The 15,925-nt window shown below is 35.0% G+C and overlaps 2 protein-coding genes across 3 annotated transcripts in view; one reads left to right on the forward strand and one right to left on the reverse strand.

Moving 5' to 3' along the window:
* LOC119640876 overlaps window positions 1–15,925 on the reverse strand; it is a 209,898-nt gene that overhangs the window by 63,094 nt on the left and 130,879 nt on the right. The window lies entirely within an intron of this gene.
* The window catches only part of LOC119640877 (tyrosine kinase receptor Cad96Ca), a 130,396-nt gene continuing 122,389 nt past the window's right edge, over window positions 7,919–15,925 (forward strand). The window contains exons 1-2 of the mRNA XM_038039165.1: window positions 7,919–8,341; window positions 8,490–8,748. Of these exons, the coding sequence (XP_037895093.1) occupies window positions 8,228–8,341; window positions 8,490–8,748 (373 nt within the window). The 5' untranslated portion in view covers window positions 7,919–8,227. The remainder of the gene's footprint in view (window positions 8,342–8,489; window positions 8,749–15,925) is intronic.

Consider the following 15,925-nt stretch of genomic DNA (forward strand, 5'->3'; position numbering starts at 1 on the left):
GGATAAAACAAAATAAATGAACCGTTGTATAATTTCTCTCATTCCGTTTTGTGTTGTACGAGTAAAAACTATAATAAAGTAAGAATAATAAATAAATTCAATTGGATACAAATGAAATTATGGCTAGATTTGATAAAAACCATGAAGAAAAAGGAAGAGCTTTATAAGGAACATATACTTTTTTCCCCTATGATATGCAAATCAATATAACACAAAGAAATACCTATGACCCATGCTTTAAGATGACGGCGATGAGTTGCATTCATCTCTATTTCTTGGGTTAACTTCTTAATATAGAAAGTCCATCTAAACAATAAAGCTAAGCAGTGAACGCCTCAAATCCGTTTTAGTCGCGCTGTGATCAAATAGCAGGGAAATCGGGCCATAAGATAACTAGTAATATATGAAAACTGGGATTCTGCCTTCCAATACTACTTCCTCCATACGATACAAATTGCATCTCTACGGTATTGCATCATTCGGCTTGCGAATGATCAGCGTAGTAACGACATTTGAAATGTCCGCCAAGTCACTATTTGAATATATCGCGAAAAAAGCCATTGAACTCCCATGTAATATCCAGGAGTACAAAAAATGCAGAGAGAATATTGCGATTACATGTAAGAGTGTTAATCATAGCTCGCAGCTACCATTTCCGTACTGTTTCAATCTGCAGGGCAGAATATCCTCGTCATCTTTTTATTGTATATTTTTGGCATCAAATAGAAGAATTGTATGTCTCGGATATCTTCTTCCCCCAATAGGTGACAAATTACGTCACAGATAATATATAAATTAAGTTATTAAGACTGAAGTTCACCAAAGGTTTGCTTAGAATTTCTTATGTTGTTCGTACGTTAATCTTAAGGCATAGCTACCTTTGCAGTGTCATGGGCATTCTCTCACTGTTTACACTTCGCCATCTTGCCCGGACACCGTGTACTACATGCAGCGAAAATGGTATGTGCATCATCCTCAACAGCCTTAAGCGTCGACGTAACTTGCACTTCAGAGATGAAAAAGTTTCGCGCAAGAAACAAAATTTATTTGGTTATTTCAAGGATCTCGGCCGCTCGTCCTACGTTTTCCTGTAAATCGTACAACGCAATATTGCGACCGCTCTTATTGTAGCTACCTGTCTTTGGGATAATTTACCTGTGACTGTTTTTCCCCGAATTTCTTACGTTTCGACTTTCATCACTATTGTCTCTTTTGTGCCCTATATATACTTAAAACTGTTCCGGACAACCGCTATGTCTCAGAGTAATTAACCAAAAAAATGAAATAAAAAAAATTCTTGACAAAGAATTACGTTTCGCAGATCCCTTGTTTACTGCTGTTCAGCGTAAATGCATTATTTTCGAGTATTTACGATGCTTTTACATACTTTTTATTTATTCTATACATCAACGATCTCTTCTTGGTGTTTAAATCCGGCCATATCTTAATATACGCTCATGATGTTAAACTATTTTGTTCCTTCTCCTTGGAATCAGTCATATCAGCCTCAAATTGACTTAAATAATTTGGTTACAGATTGTTAGCTAAATTTTGTGAAATTAAATTTAAAAAAATGCAAAAAACTCTCTTTCTCGAGCAGGTACTCCATCGATTCACATTAGTTGGAAAACGTAGACTCGTTCATTGATTTAGCGGTTCTATTCGAACAAAGATTACGTATTAATTCGCACATTGAATCCTCCTTATGTAAGGATAGGTCGGTGCTAAGTTTCATTAAGAGGTGGTCCAAAGAGCTTAAGAAGCGTTACATTGTAACGCTACACATATGTTCACTTGAGTATGTATCTGATGGGTGATCTCCTTCCTAAAGCTGTTATGTAGAATCAATCAGTCAATCGAATCCGTTCAAAAGCAATTTTTGCTGTTTGTTCTTAGGAACTTGGGTTGGGACCCGCTTAGCTCTTTTATTAGCCTTATCGTCACTTGAGAAATGTAAATTTATCATTTGTGTTTCTTTCTTAATTTAGTTAACTAATGGCACTAACGGTACGCCCACATTACTTGGTGAGTCCCTAATCGCTTTTCTAGGTACTTTATTGTCATTAGGCTTTGTCAATGTGAATATAATTTGAGCTTTTCAATCCGTTCAGAGTTGTTTGCAGAAACCTAAATGATGTCTATCACTTAATCTCAGTATCAGATTCTTTAAATTTTATCAAAACTGCTGCGCTTCATACGCGCCATTTACCTAAGTCGTCTTTAAGCTAACTTGCAAAATTAACGAGTGTGGTTTGCTGTTATCGGTTGCCGAATTTTTGCATGCATGCAATAGTTTAGAGGTTCACTCGCCAATCGGAACTGTACCGGCTACGGGTACGCCTCTGTGCAAGATGTGTGCGCGCTTTTTTTCTTTTTCTATGTTTTTCTCTCGTATTTATTTATACGTTTATTTATATATACTTATATCTTTTTCTTTGTTTTTCTCTCTTGTTTATTTATACATGAATTTCTTCACTCTTCCCCTTTTTTTTTCTCTTATTTCTCTTAATATACTTTGTACTGGTTTTTAACAATAATTAGTATAAGGTTTACTTGTAAGAGTCAATTCAACTCGACTGTTGATATATATTTTAGTTGAGTGTCATGTGCAAATAAATAAGTAAGTGAATATGTCACATATTACTGAACGGACTTGTACGGAATGACGTCATCACTTGTACACGCGTAGCGAAGGCGTAGAAAAAAAGAAGATGAATTAACTGGGTTCGGCTGCCGAAATTCGGCTGATGAGATTGCTGCTGTTATAGTCTCACAACTGTGCCCATAAGTTTCAGTTTTTCCTTCAACTTGTCTCGCTTAACTCTTATTGAGTTACGTTAAAAAGCAATTAAATCAGTCTCTCAATTGGTTTGCCCGCCGTTAGCAAAAATCCCTAAGATACATCACGGACTCTTAGTAATTTGTTTCATTGCGAAGGCAAGAGCACGTTAGTCCCGGCATAGGGTTCATTACAAAGGGTGCATTGATCTGCATTAATCTCTAGAGCTCCTGTCGTATGCGTTAATATTGTTATAAAAAAAGGCTTCCATTTATATAGCATAGCAACATATTGCAACGTACATCTCCGGCACAATTTTATCGCACCTTTACAAACGTTAAAAAAATGATAAAAGGAGCCAGGACATGTGATATCGAATGTAAACGTCTCGAGATTAGTTCTAGTCCTCTCTTTAGCCTCTCTTAGCGCCACATATTTTTGATACATAGATAGTTTTTCTAATATAATCCTCACTCTTTTGCCATCCGATATCGGTCGATTGTTCAAATTCTTTCTCTCTCGAAGCAATTTAGTTATCCTAAGGTCTAAATCACTACACTTAACTAAGTGTTTAAGTATGTGCGCGAAAATGCAGTAAGTGGTTTAGCTAAGCAAAGAGAATAATTCTTCTGTCGAAGAGAATAATTCTGAAATTGAAATATTAAAAAATGAAATGAGTTGCACTATAAAAGAAAAAAAAACGCTTAAATTCCGTGGTAACTCTTTGCAACACTAGTATAAACGTAGTAATCAAGAAACTATCCACGCTTCATAAAAAAGGCGACTCAAGATCAAGTTTGTTTTCTAACTCTTTCGTTCCACAGCCTAATATCACTCGTTACACAACAAGACGAAAAGCGAACGGGAGAGAGAGAGAAAAAGAGAGAGGTAGAGATAGATAAAGAGACAGAGAGCGTGAATGTGAAAGCGAAGTAGTTTGTTCTTTAAGTCTTTCTTCGCAAGAGATCTTTAGTAGGTTGTCAATCACATAACAATAATCGTCCGCTTTAGTTCAAGTTTAAACGTGGAAGCTAACTTTTCTGCTTAGACGTGTATGACGATTTTCATTTACGTAAATTTTTTTATTTAATTAAAAAAAGTGTGAAAGTTAAGGTTTATGAAAAAAGTACGAATGATGTAAACGTAAAAAAAAAAGAAAAAAAGATAATGAAACGAGAGAAATATCTTTTATAAAAAATTATGAAAATATTTATACACCATTTGTACCTCTATCGGTGTTCACAACATAATTTGCGAAATAACTGTGAAAATATTTAAAGATATGTAAATATGTGTAAAGAAATATAACAAAGTGCCTGATAACCGGATCTTGTCTATGATATGTTAAAGTGAGATGGCAATAAATGAATAAGAAAAAAAAAAAAATAAATAAATAAATAAATAAATTATGTATGTACACACGTAGTTGATGAAATACTTGAAGATATACGCACAAGCTGGTATTGCGCCATCAATCGAATGCTTGTAATGAGCTTCGAAATTATTTAGTAAATAAAAACCGATATACATAATTGGTATTAAAAAGAGAAATCGCGTCTTTGTGTACGGTGTGCGTGAGTGTGAATTTCTCAGTTAAGCGATAAAAACCCCAAAAAAATTAACTATATGCGTACACACACACGCATACATATACATATGTACATAAATACATCCATACAGACTAATATGCACATATATATATATATATATATATATGTGTATATATTTTATTAAAAGAAAAAACTTTAGCTAAACCTTATTAACTTGTTTGTCCAGAAAGTTTTCCATTTTTTGTTGTTGTTTTATTAAAAGAAAATTTCTCTGAGGAATGTCGCAGTTACATTGTGTTTGCCATTCACTCATCACTTGTCGTTGATGAACTTATTTATAATTTCGATTAGTTTTCCCAGCTCTCTTGTTCTTGTGTTCCTCTTTTTCTCTTGCGCTTTTTCTCTTCCGCGTTCTTTTTCTTCTTTAAATATTTAAAATATTTACTAAAGCTGAGGAAAACTAAACATACATTAAACAAGAAAGTTATATTCACCCCAAGATCAATCCATCTTGGGTTGGATTGGATTGAATGCCTATAAACAATATCATGTTATCGAAAGATATATAAAGAAGTTTTTCGATTCTTATAGATATTTTTAAACTTTATGCTAACCGTACCAATAGTGTTTTACATTAATTTAAGATGGTTTTTAATTTGATCTTTAATCTCTTATCTCACCTTCCCAACTTCTACCTCTTTCACTTTCTACCGTAATGGTAAGAGGTGACCTTGAAAGCGTTTGAACACAACGATCCACGTTAATGCGTCTTTGCGAGTGTTACCAACGGAGTAAAAAAACTAGCACTTGTCATTGTGTTTTGTAAGGGAAATAAAAAACTGAATAATTATTTATTTCATTTATAGGTTGCATGTGGAATGTGAGAGGGAGTGAGAAAATTATTTGAAAGTAAATACTTACGGTCGGGCTGATTGGGAATGCAAAACAACGTCAAAAGCAATTTCTTCTTAATACCTTATATGTGAAAAGTGCATTGAATTAAAACATAGGTTAAAAAGAAAATTTCAAGAAAAGCGCTTAAGCCATATACAATATTCGTTTATTTGAAGTTCGATGAGCATTACTTCTGAATTTGACAGCAAAGTATTTATTGTAGCTATGAAATTGAAATAAATTGTAATAGTCGTATGTGTGTGTGGGGTGGCTTGTTATACATCAAAAAGTCGAACGAGAATAGAATATTAAGTGCATTACAATTAAGTTGTAGTACTCTTGGCAAGAACTTCGTTCGGCCCTCGTCCAACAAGTTTTCTATTAATTACGAAAGTACCAGAAGACGACGAATCTTTACCTAAATCTATCTTAAGGTACATTAATCCAAGTAGTGAGTGACATTGAATCAAACCTTTGAACTTTGTTTATTTCATATGAGCAAGCACAAGGGTATATTAAGTTTAGGCGGACATATACAGCGCCCAGAAAGACTTGGGATATACCCGCAATTTATTTCTTTTATTATTTATTGATGGACTTTGAATCGCTTTCGGAATCGATCTGAAGGTTTCTGCCTTGTTTTCTTGTTTTGAATCTGCAGTTTAATCCGATGAAATTAGGTACGCTGACATGTTGTGGCTCAAGAACGAACACTATTGAATATGGTTCGGATCGGATCACTTTTACGACAATTTCTCATATCACTGCATTAAGAGAAGTTGTGTAGGGCATTTAACAGTATGCTGTAGCCCGCTATAATATTAAGTTCGGGAAAAAGAAACGCATTACTTTTGCGTGAACTTCAAGACTTTATTTAACATGTGTTGGTTTAACAATTTTGATATGCATCGTTTTGTTCTATAATTTGTAGCTACTTTCATGTTAGCGTCGTAATGCCTCTCTCATAGAAGTCTTGGCCGCTACTGGTGATAAAGTCTAGTAAGCGATTTTTATAATCTTCTCTTGATGCTAATTTCTTATCACTAAGAAATCTTTGTAATGCAAGAAAAATAAGGTAATCGCTTGGTGCCAGGTCCGGGCTATGTGGTGGGTACATCGAAAATTCCCAACCAAGCTCGCAAAGTATTTGGCGAGTCATTAAAATGTGTGTGACCTAACGTAATCATGATGCAGCAATACCTCTCCTCTTGGTCAATGCTGGCCCTTTTTAGTAAATCGCTAGCTTCACACTGTCCAGTTCTTGACAGTAGAGATCGGAATTTAGTGTTTGACCATATCCAGTCCAACAAAATGCATAGCAAACCCTTCCGGGCCGTTAGTTTGGTTTGGCCACCGTTTGAGCTGCTTTACCGCGCTTCGACCACGAAGATTTTCGCACGTACGACCACGATCATTTGTTGTCTCATGTGGCCCATCTCTCATCCCCAGTCACCAACGGTTAAGAAATGGATTGATCTCATTCCCTTTGGCCAAGGCTTAGCAGATGAAAATTCTACTGATTATATTTCTTAGATGTGGCACCCAAACAAGAGGATTCTTTTTAAATCCAGCTTTGTGCAAACGATTTAAAACTGTTTTATGGTCGATCTTTGGCTCTTGGGCAGCAGCTAACATGCAGATCAATTTCAATCATTTCTGTGATTTTCGGCGACGGGTCTAACTGCGTGAGGTGTATCTTTAACATCAAAAATACTTAGGCGGAATCGACAAACCCAAAATTGGTTGTTAAAGTAGCGGGACCATAAACACCGTTCACAAGTTCAACCGCCTGACTTGCACTTTCAAAGAAAACTCTACCGAATATTCCCGTGGTTGACTACAATTTTTAACAGCCTGTAGCTCACAACAGAGTGGAGCAAACAAAAGATAGCGAAAGAATTTCTTTTTGTACGAAATGTCACCTTTCTAACGAGCATAATTCTGACATCTAGTAAGGAAAAAATGGATTTCTCTTTCGCCAACCTAATACTTTCACCTCTTTCTTTTGACTTTCCTTTAAATTAACAATTCACACAAAAGAAAAAATATTTGTAAGTGTGGAGTTAATTACGAAATCAAAAATTATCGCTTTTCACAAAATGTCTGTTATTGTAACACGATGTGCCTCAGAATCACACAGTTAGGAAGGAATCCCGTACTTTGGACAGTAGGCGGTCTATCGAGAACAAAATTTAAAACAGAGAATGGTTGAGGAATGGTGCCCACTATTTCGGAACCGTAAGCGACAGTGTCACCTTTGACATCTTCTTTACAAACCGGAAACTGAAGTAATGTTTATAGAGAACATGCATCAACAAATAAATTTTTTAAATTTCTGACTTTTCCTTTTAATCCTATTACCTATGTACGAAGAATAGAGCACACCTATGTACTACCTGCTACATGGTAGTCAAAAAGATAAGTCGATAAACAGATCGAAGGACACATAGATGGATAGAGGGTAACGAGTGGAAAGGGAATTTCAGTATCATTGTCTACGTGGAATAGTTCCATATCAGGTACCGAAGTTCTTTCGTAACGATCAGAAGGAGGAGGTCTTGAATTGCACGTCCGTTAGCTGGCCACGTACCTTAATTTGTATGCAAAAAAAAGAAAATTCGATTCGTTTTTTTTTCTTTATAAATTAAATTTGTTTTGCTTCGCATTTATTTTATTACATTTAATTTCGCTTTATGTCACTGTCGCATTTCGTCCTTTTTATTATTTCTGTTTATTTGCGAATTAAAATCACGGAAAAAAAAATACTCGAAAATTTATTGCTCGTTAACACATGTGATGTTGGAATTTGTTTCCGGCTGCTGCTAGCAATGAAATTTTTGCAGACACTTTGGTTATTTTAAGCCACATCCTGAAATCGTTCCGCGTTATAATATTTTGCAAATGTAGGCAAACTGTCGCATTCAATAATTTCCTCTATTTTCGGTGACTGCAGCTGTCCTATGTGTTTGTGCGTGTGTGTGTTGGTGTATGTGTATGCGTACATATGTGTGTGCATATGTATAGAGGTTATATGTATATCTATATAATGTTTGATCATTATGCAGACAAACAATCCAATGGACATTCGGTCGTAACCTATAGGTCCGTACATATCTATGTATGTGTGTATGCTATATATATATATATATATATATATATATATATACAAATTTTCAGTGCAAATAAGTTTTTAATTAAATTTTCAACCATTTTCTCTCATTTTCTTTAACTAAATTCAACCAAATTTTCCCCTGTTCTGCCTCCAGTGTACTGAAAGTATAGAGAATATTTTGTTCGCGTATCGGTTTGTGTTTGTATTTGTGCTTTTACGTTACTACGTACGTGCAATGCATAAATGTAGCTGTTCGCCTGCAGGCGCAACCGTCAATGGTGTCAGTGCTGGCGTGCGGCGGCAAACGCTGCAATCAGAAGGCTATGGTAAATACCAGTCGCCGCCAAAACTCAGTTTATTTATGGCAGTTATTGCGGTCGGAATAGCTGTTGTTGTTTTTCCCATTAAACCAGGTAAGTGTCAGAATCTTTTTTGCTTACCAAATGATTTTGTCTCTGCGTTAACGCATGCAAAAAACAACGCAAAATCCAAATGAAATAAACTGTTACACATGGGTGGCTTCCGTGTGTTACATAAGCACCTCATGTAAACTTCAATGCTACAATTTTTTTAGTTTTCTTTTTATTTTGATTCCTCTTTTTTTCTTTTTTTGTTAGTGTGTTGTTATTTGATTTATTATATGACTCCGTTGTGACAAGTGGTTTAATCAACTAGGTTAACCGGAGCTTTTTTTCTTACTACGTTCCTATTAAAATTCGTATTTATTAAATTATTGCGAAGTAGGCTTTACATTATCAAGGCCACTTAAAGCGTATAAATATATAGGAGTCACTATTGCAAGCTTAACATTCAATTAAAAGTCTTTGGGGTATCGTAGTAATCTTCTATAAATGAAACTTAACATGCAATTGGGGTAAACGACAGTAAACGATTCTTTTGCAAACTTTATTGAATGAAAATGATTGGTATACTGAAGAGCATCCCGCAACTACATATGTCCAGCTGTGGACATATAGATAGTATCATTATACCCTACACCACTTGTGGCATAAGGTATATTAACTTAGTGCGATCGTATGTAACAGGTAGAAGAGCTTAAGATGGACCCACCTTTTATTATACCGATCGATTCAGAATTGATCTGAATTGATCTAAGTCTGTCTGTCCGTATTTCCGTCTGATGTCTGTTCATGCAAATTTGTGTTCAAGCTATAGATCGCAATTTTTTTGATGAAATTCGGATAGGTTCACCTCTTTGACCTCTCCCCATATAACGCCCTATTCCCAAAATTCGTTATATGGAAAAAAATTGTAATTTTGGACCAGTTGAGGAAATTTTTGAACCAGCTCTCATTTAACGAAGACTGAAGTTCATGCGGCAGAAAGATATAATTTTCAATGCTTCACGATGAAAATTATGTCATAATAGTAATTTAACACAAAAAAATTAACTGTACCAAATTTGGACAATCTCAGCCTATAGCTTGGATCCTACCCTAATAGGGATTTTCACGAAAATTCATCCTTTGTAGAGCAGAACAAGTGTAAATTTGAATATGCGATGATCAAAAAAAAAAATTTGGACCATTCTATGCCTATTTTTGGATTCCGCCCTATGTAAGCAGTGAGCTTGTGCTTAACATTGTTATGCTTAAGTTAAAGGAAGTTTAAGAGAATCTTATATCGTAAAGGGGACTTGTTGCACTAAGACAACGAGTCCTCTCTTTTTCTCACTGTCCCTATATGTCAGTTGAATTGGCTCAGAAACTATTATAGTGCTTGTTGTTAAATCCACTTGAATGTTAAGTTATTTCGCTATATGGTGCAAATAGAAGAGTTTGCGAGTTGGGCACGGATTTTTCATAGAAATAAATGAAAAACACGTAACTCACAAACGCCTAGTTTAAACATCAATGTAATAACTACTTTCAGAATTAAAAATAAAATCATTTCCTTGGGGAAATTAAAATAATATTAACAGAAATCAATAATTAGTTAATGATGAAAAACCAATTAATCATCTATTAACCTAAAGGTTTATAACGAAAATATCGTTTCGAATAATAATACGATATGAACGGCCCGTCAAGGCTTGGCAACAATTCACTTTTTACCCTTGCCTGATGTTCCTCTGCTTAGCTTATGAAATTTGATTTAATTTTTGGGCCTGCTTCCCCGGAACTAGGCACATGAAGAATATGCCTTTATATATAAACAAGATCTAAAGTTTGTGCCCTATAGTAAAAATAGGAATTGTGTGAGACATGAAGGTGAAGGGTATTTAATGATCGGACTTGCCCGACTATATGTTCTTTCTTGTTTTCACTAATAGACTGTTAGTTCTACAACAACAACAATTTTTACTCCTATTTTACATATTATAGTTGTATTCCGAATACAAGTCGCAAGGCAGTCATACACATGCTTTACTCTTCCAATTTTCAACAACGTAATATTTTTTTATAACCTACTATTAACGGATTTTATTTTGACTATTGCTTTGGAATAAAAAATTTGATACAAATTCACGAAAATTATGGCACGAAAACACAGTTACAAGCTCTTATGATTAATAAACGGTTATATTATAACGTTGACATGCGGCTGTTGCCACAAGAAGAAGAAGAACAATATCTTTTAAATGTCCGAGCATATAAAGAAAAAAATTCATATTGCAACAAGTAAAAAGACGCTGCACTTATTCATATAATGACTTTTCAAAACGCGGCATTGTACGGGAAGCGGTCGAAAAAGCATCTCGCTGTACCAGATTTCATTAAAAGATTTCAAAAATTGCCGCCTGTAGGATGACAAGAAGGACGGACAGGCAGACAAGCTTGGTTCGATTCAAAAAGTCATTATGAATTAATAAAAGTTCGGTCTACCTCGAGTTCTAGACATCCGAATAAATTTAATCTGCACTTGTGCTGCAAGTGCTGTAAGATATCAAAGCAAATCTAAACATACGAACATTTTTTGGATAATGAAATGTTGTAAGATAATATATTCGTGACTTTAAAAGAAGATATATTTTATTACTTAATGAGCCAAATTAATTAAGGGGTTTGCTAAAAGCTATGACCTATGTTGGATCAGAAGTGGAGAAAGGAGTCAGAGTACAATAACTAAATGGAAATTGTTAATAGCGCTTTTGCTTTAGATAGAGTAAGTACTCGTTCCTTCAAGAAAGGTTGTAATCGGAAATTTCTTAAACCTTCCAAAAAAAATCCGTCCATCAAATTAAATTGTGCTTCACTTTGAACCCTGGACATTGCAGTTTTGTTTCGAAGAAAATATCGTTCAAATATTCGTCACGCCATTGAGTACACCGACGCACACGATGGCTTGAATTGTCGATTGTTGTGTTATTCGTTAGCCCTCTATAAAGCTCGCGAATCAATTTATCGAGTGGTTTGCACTCTCACTTCCTACCAACCACGAGCCAGACCGCTAATAAGATTACAAAACTACTGTAGTATTACAAGCAAGGGATTCGACATTGTAAGCAATGAAATAAATTTTAAATATTTAATTATTTGTTTTTTCATAATTTCGGTTACTTCTTACGTAGAACATCTACTCAGGGAATGCGCCCCGTTTGTATGCAAACGAGGGGTTGCATGGCGAAGAGAGCCGAAAAAGGTAGTTGTACTTTTGCGAAATCTAAACATCCGAAACCTAGCTAAAGACTATCGCAGTTAAAACTTTCTGATGGTTGGCAGTAAGGATAAAGGAGGTATGGAGAGCTTTTCGATAACCGCAATTTGAACAATCTGGAGGGCTTTACCAACTTGACTTTGACTTTGAGTAACGTTTAAAATTGTATATACCTATGTAGGGGAGTAAACCAAAAGCGGGCGCACTCCTACTGCAAGTTTCTGAAGCTATAAAATAAGTTTAGAGAATTTTGCGTATTTAGCGATTCTGTGTGAAAAGTTTCCGAATTGTTTCCCAAAGATGGAAATAAATTAGATTAGAATAAATTGTGGGCCATTATTATCATTATTAGAATAAAAAATGGGCCACGGACCAGTCGTTGTCTATGAAGTCTTTAAAACAACTCTATTTACATTTCGAATTCATTTAATGAAGAGGTGTACACCAATAACGTTTGCGTTTGTATTGAGATAAAAAAATTTTTCTTTTTTAATGTGAGTTTTTTCTTCACTCAAGTCATTTCTAATAAAACTATGCCGTTTGATATAATATCTCGGTATTCTTGGGAATTCCTTTAAGCGTTATAGGAAAAAATTTTCATATTTATTTCAATGGCATCGAGGCTTACTTTACTTTCTTGTTTGTACCTTACTTTGGGAATTAGAACGAAAAGGAAATTTTTCTTTCATACTTAATCCGTTTCTTTTTATTTATTTTTTTTATTTCTTTTTCATCGCACTACAAAGGAAATCTAAATTGCTTTTGTTTCTCTTCAGAAACTAAACTTAAAATAGTAAACGGCGACAACTCAACAACAACTGTAATAATAAAAACGTACTGCGACCGGAAATGACAAAAGACAAGTCAAAAAGGGAAACTTTTGTTTCAACACTAAATTGAAAGATGAATTGTTAAAGTTTTCTCTAGAAAAGTTAACTGCTTTCTTCTATTTTCCTTTATTTGGTTTTTCTTTTTTTTTTTTTATAGTCCGTTGTACAAGTAATTTGTGTGTGTGTGTGTGTGTGTGTGCGACTTGGTCCGGCTCTTAAGTTTTCAAATACGCAGACAGTTTTTGTTTTTATCTGTATGTGGCTGCGTCGGTATGTCTCGCTGTGTGTGTGTGTGTATGCGCGTTTATCTGTTTAAAAGTTTTCCCTAATGTCTTGACTTTGGTCAATAACGTTGAGCGATAAGAAAACTCTTTGCTCACACAATTAATGGCGTTAGACTTATAGCGACTTGAGGGCGCTTACACTTGTGTAGAATATTGTTTGTTTGTTTCTATGCTTATGTCTCTGGTAAGCAAATCATTTGTTTTTTAAGTGCCAGCATATCCGGTGTGACCTAGCAACACAACAACACCATTACACAGAATAAAACCATAAAAAAAAAAAAAAAAATCGTCCTTTTCCCTTAAAGCTTATTAATCAGCATAAAAAAAAAACAACAAATCTTCACTAACTCCAAAATGAAAGAAAAAAGGGAAAAATATTAAAAATAGAAAATGAATTTAATAATAAAGTATCAACCTGTAAACCTTGTGCTTCCGTGCTGCAGTGAAAATCGCAATAAGCATAACAACTGCAATTATGTTAAACGTTGAGTGATGTAAAGTTTAAGTTGAAAAGAAGGGGAATTCGTTTTTGTGTGCATGTGCATGTGTGTATGTGTGCGTGCTTCAGTGTACACGTTTTGGTTGGCAACAATTTTAATCCCTCTTGGCTGACAAGCAACCTAGAAAAAGGCAATAAATTTCTCTATGCTGCTGCTTTTGATAATCTTCTTTAAAGACGGACGTTGGCCATCAGGCATTGTGTGGCTGCTTAGAAAATAAAAAAACAAAAAATAAAATTGCATAAAAAAAACCTAAAGGATTAAAAAGTGTTTCTAATATGGTTTCTTATGCCGCTATTTACTCCGTTGCGTATACAACAATGTGCAACATGTTTCCTGCTCATGTGTACAAGCATGTCACATGGTCTGATGATACTTTGCTTGTCATTTATCTAATCTTCCCGTCGTTCACTGCTTCTGCTCCCGTGTATATGTGTTTGCATGAGTATATTTATATACATGTGTGTGCGTGTGTGTGTGTGTGTGTGTGTGTGTGTGTGTGTGTGTGTGTGTGTGTATGTGTGCGTAGCACTTGTTGTATAACAAAATGAACTCGTTGTTTCTTTTCGTGTCATGTTTGTTGTAGAGATTTTTGCCGGAGGATTTTTGTTTTGTTCTGTTCCTTTTTTTTACCGGCTTTCTGCCCTCTATATATGTTTGCTACATGTATAGTTTCTGTTGATGATGGTAATGCTGTTGACGATGACGATGAGGCTGATGATGATGATGATGATGATGATTATGTCAACTACTATACACAAAGTCAGGCGCACCACATAAATATATCAGAGTTAGATATTTTGTTGTTGTTGTTGTTGCTATATTATACGCCCAAGTGACAGTGTCAGGACATAAAAAGAATTTATGTAATCGCTATGTAGCGTAAAACTGACATCTACATCAGAGTTACGCTCACACCAAGCTACAGCTTATACCGCAATGTATCGAAACAAGCACCTAAGCCTTTCTAACTGCTTATATGATTCTGTGTGAACGTTATCATTTCCTTAATAAAGCAAAAAAAAAAAAACAAAAAATTAAATTTTCTCTTCCCTTTCTTTTTTTTTAACAAAGGTAAAGATTTAATAACGAATACCTTTTAGCTTTTTTTATATTAAAAAGGGTCTACACACATATAAAACGGTGAACTAAGCAGTTTAGTATGTAAGTTGAACCCTAGTCGCCATTGTTCACAACATTACATATGTGGGAAGAAAAAATGATGATGAATTAGATGATGAACGTTCGACTTAAGAAAGTCCATTTTTTTAATTTTTAATTTACGCCAAATCGTATATGTCGTGTTTTCCTAAGTAATATTATTACCTCGCTAAGATACGTGATGTGAAGATAGATCATGACCCGACTGAAGTTAATATTGGATACGAAGATATGTGATGGATATGTGACTCAACAATAAAAAATTCAATGGATAATTTTTTCATCTGCGAACCTCTGTTAACAGAAATTCTAATTGATAACGGGTGCAATGGAATATAATAATTCGTGGAATAGATCGAAACGGCCCTATGATGCCCTATAGAGTAATGCCTGTCAGATTGTTGAATGATGGGACCCGTTTCCTCTTTCCACACGTCAAGTAGCAAATGCCTTAATGGATTAGAAGCGAATCGTGTACTTTGAGCATTTCCAAGTCAGGCGATCTGTTACATTATCTACAGTTAGCAATTAATGCGTTGAAAATGCGCAATTACGATACACGACCCAGAATTGATCGATAGGAAGGACGTCTTTCTCTAACCAATTTTTAAGAGCTCGGCAAAAATTAGTTGGCCTTGTTTGGAAAGGTGTGATGTGCATCCAGCGTATAGCCCAGATCTTGCCTACCATTTGTTTCGCTCTCTGCGGAACTCACTTAAAGATGCCAACCGAGCTGACAATGAAATGGGTGTGCGAAAGCCCCACGGCTTACTTTTTCGTTCATAAATCCCAAAATTTCTGCAATTATGCAGAACATTTCTGAAAAGTTATCGATAATAGGATTATGATAAATTAAAATATGAAAAATCTCCATGAATTTTGGCAAAAAAACGCAAAAAACTTCTCCCTTGATTTGGGATGTTTTGAATAAAAATATTCACCGGCGAAAGAAGTGAATTTATGGGATGAAAATTTACTTTTACTGAATTGTGTTGAAATAAGGGAATGAATTTTTTGTTTTTTCAATATTTCCTCGTCAATGGTTTTTATAAAACTCGAGGATGTATTGTGTAAGCAGACGAAGCAATACGCTGAGAGGGAAAGAGACAAACACAACGAAAGTTATTTAATGTAGCGGAAGTGATGCAATGGAATTCAACGAGACGCTCAAATTGTTCGTTTGCAGCAGCAAATATT

The sequence above is a fragment of the Glossina fuscipes genome, unplaced genomic scaffold, assembly GCF_014805625.2.
Source record: "Glossina fuscipes isolate IAEA_lab_2018 unplaced genomic scaffold, Yale_Gfus_2 128, whole genome shotgun sequence".
NCBI classification, from domain to species: domain Eukaryota; kingdom Metazoa; phylum Arthropoda; class Insecta; order Diptera; family Glossinidae; genus Glossina; species Glossina fuscipes.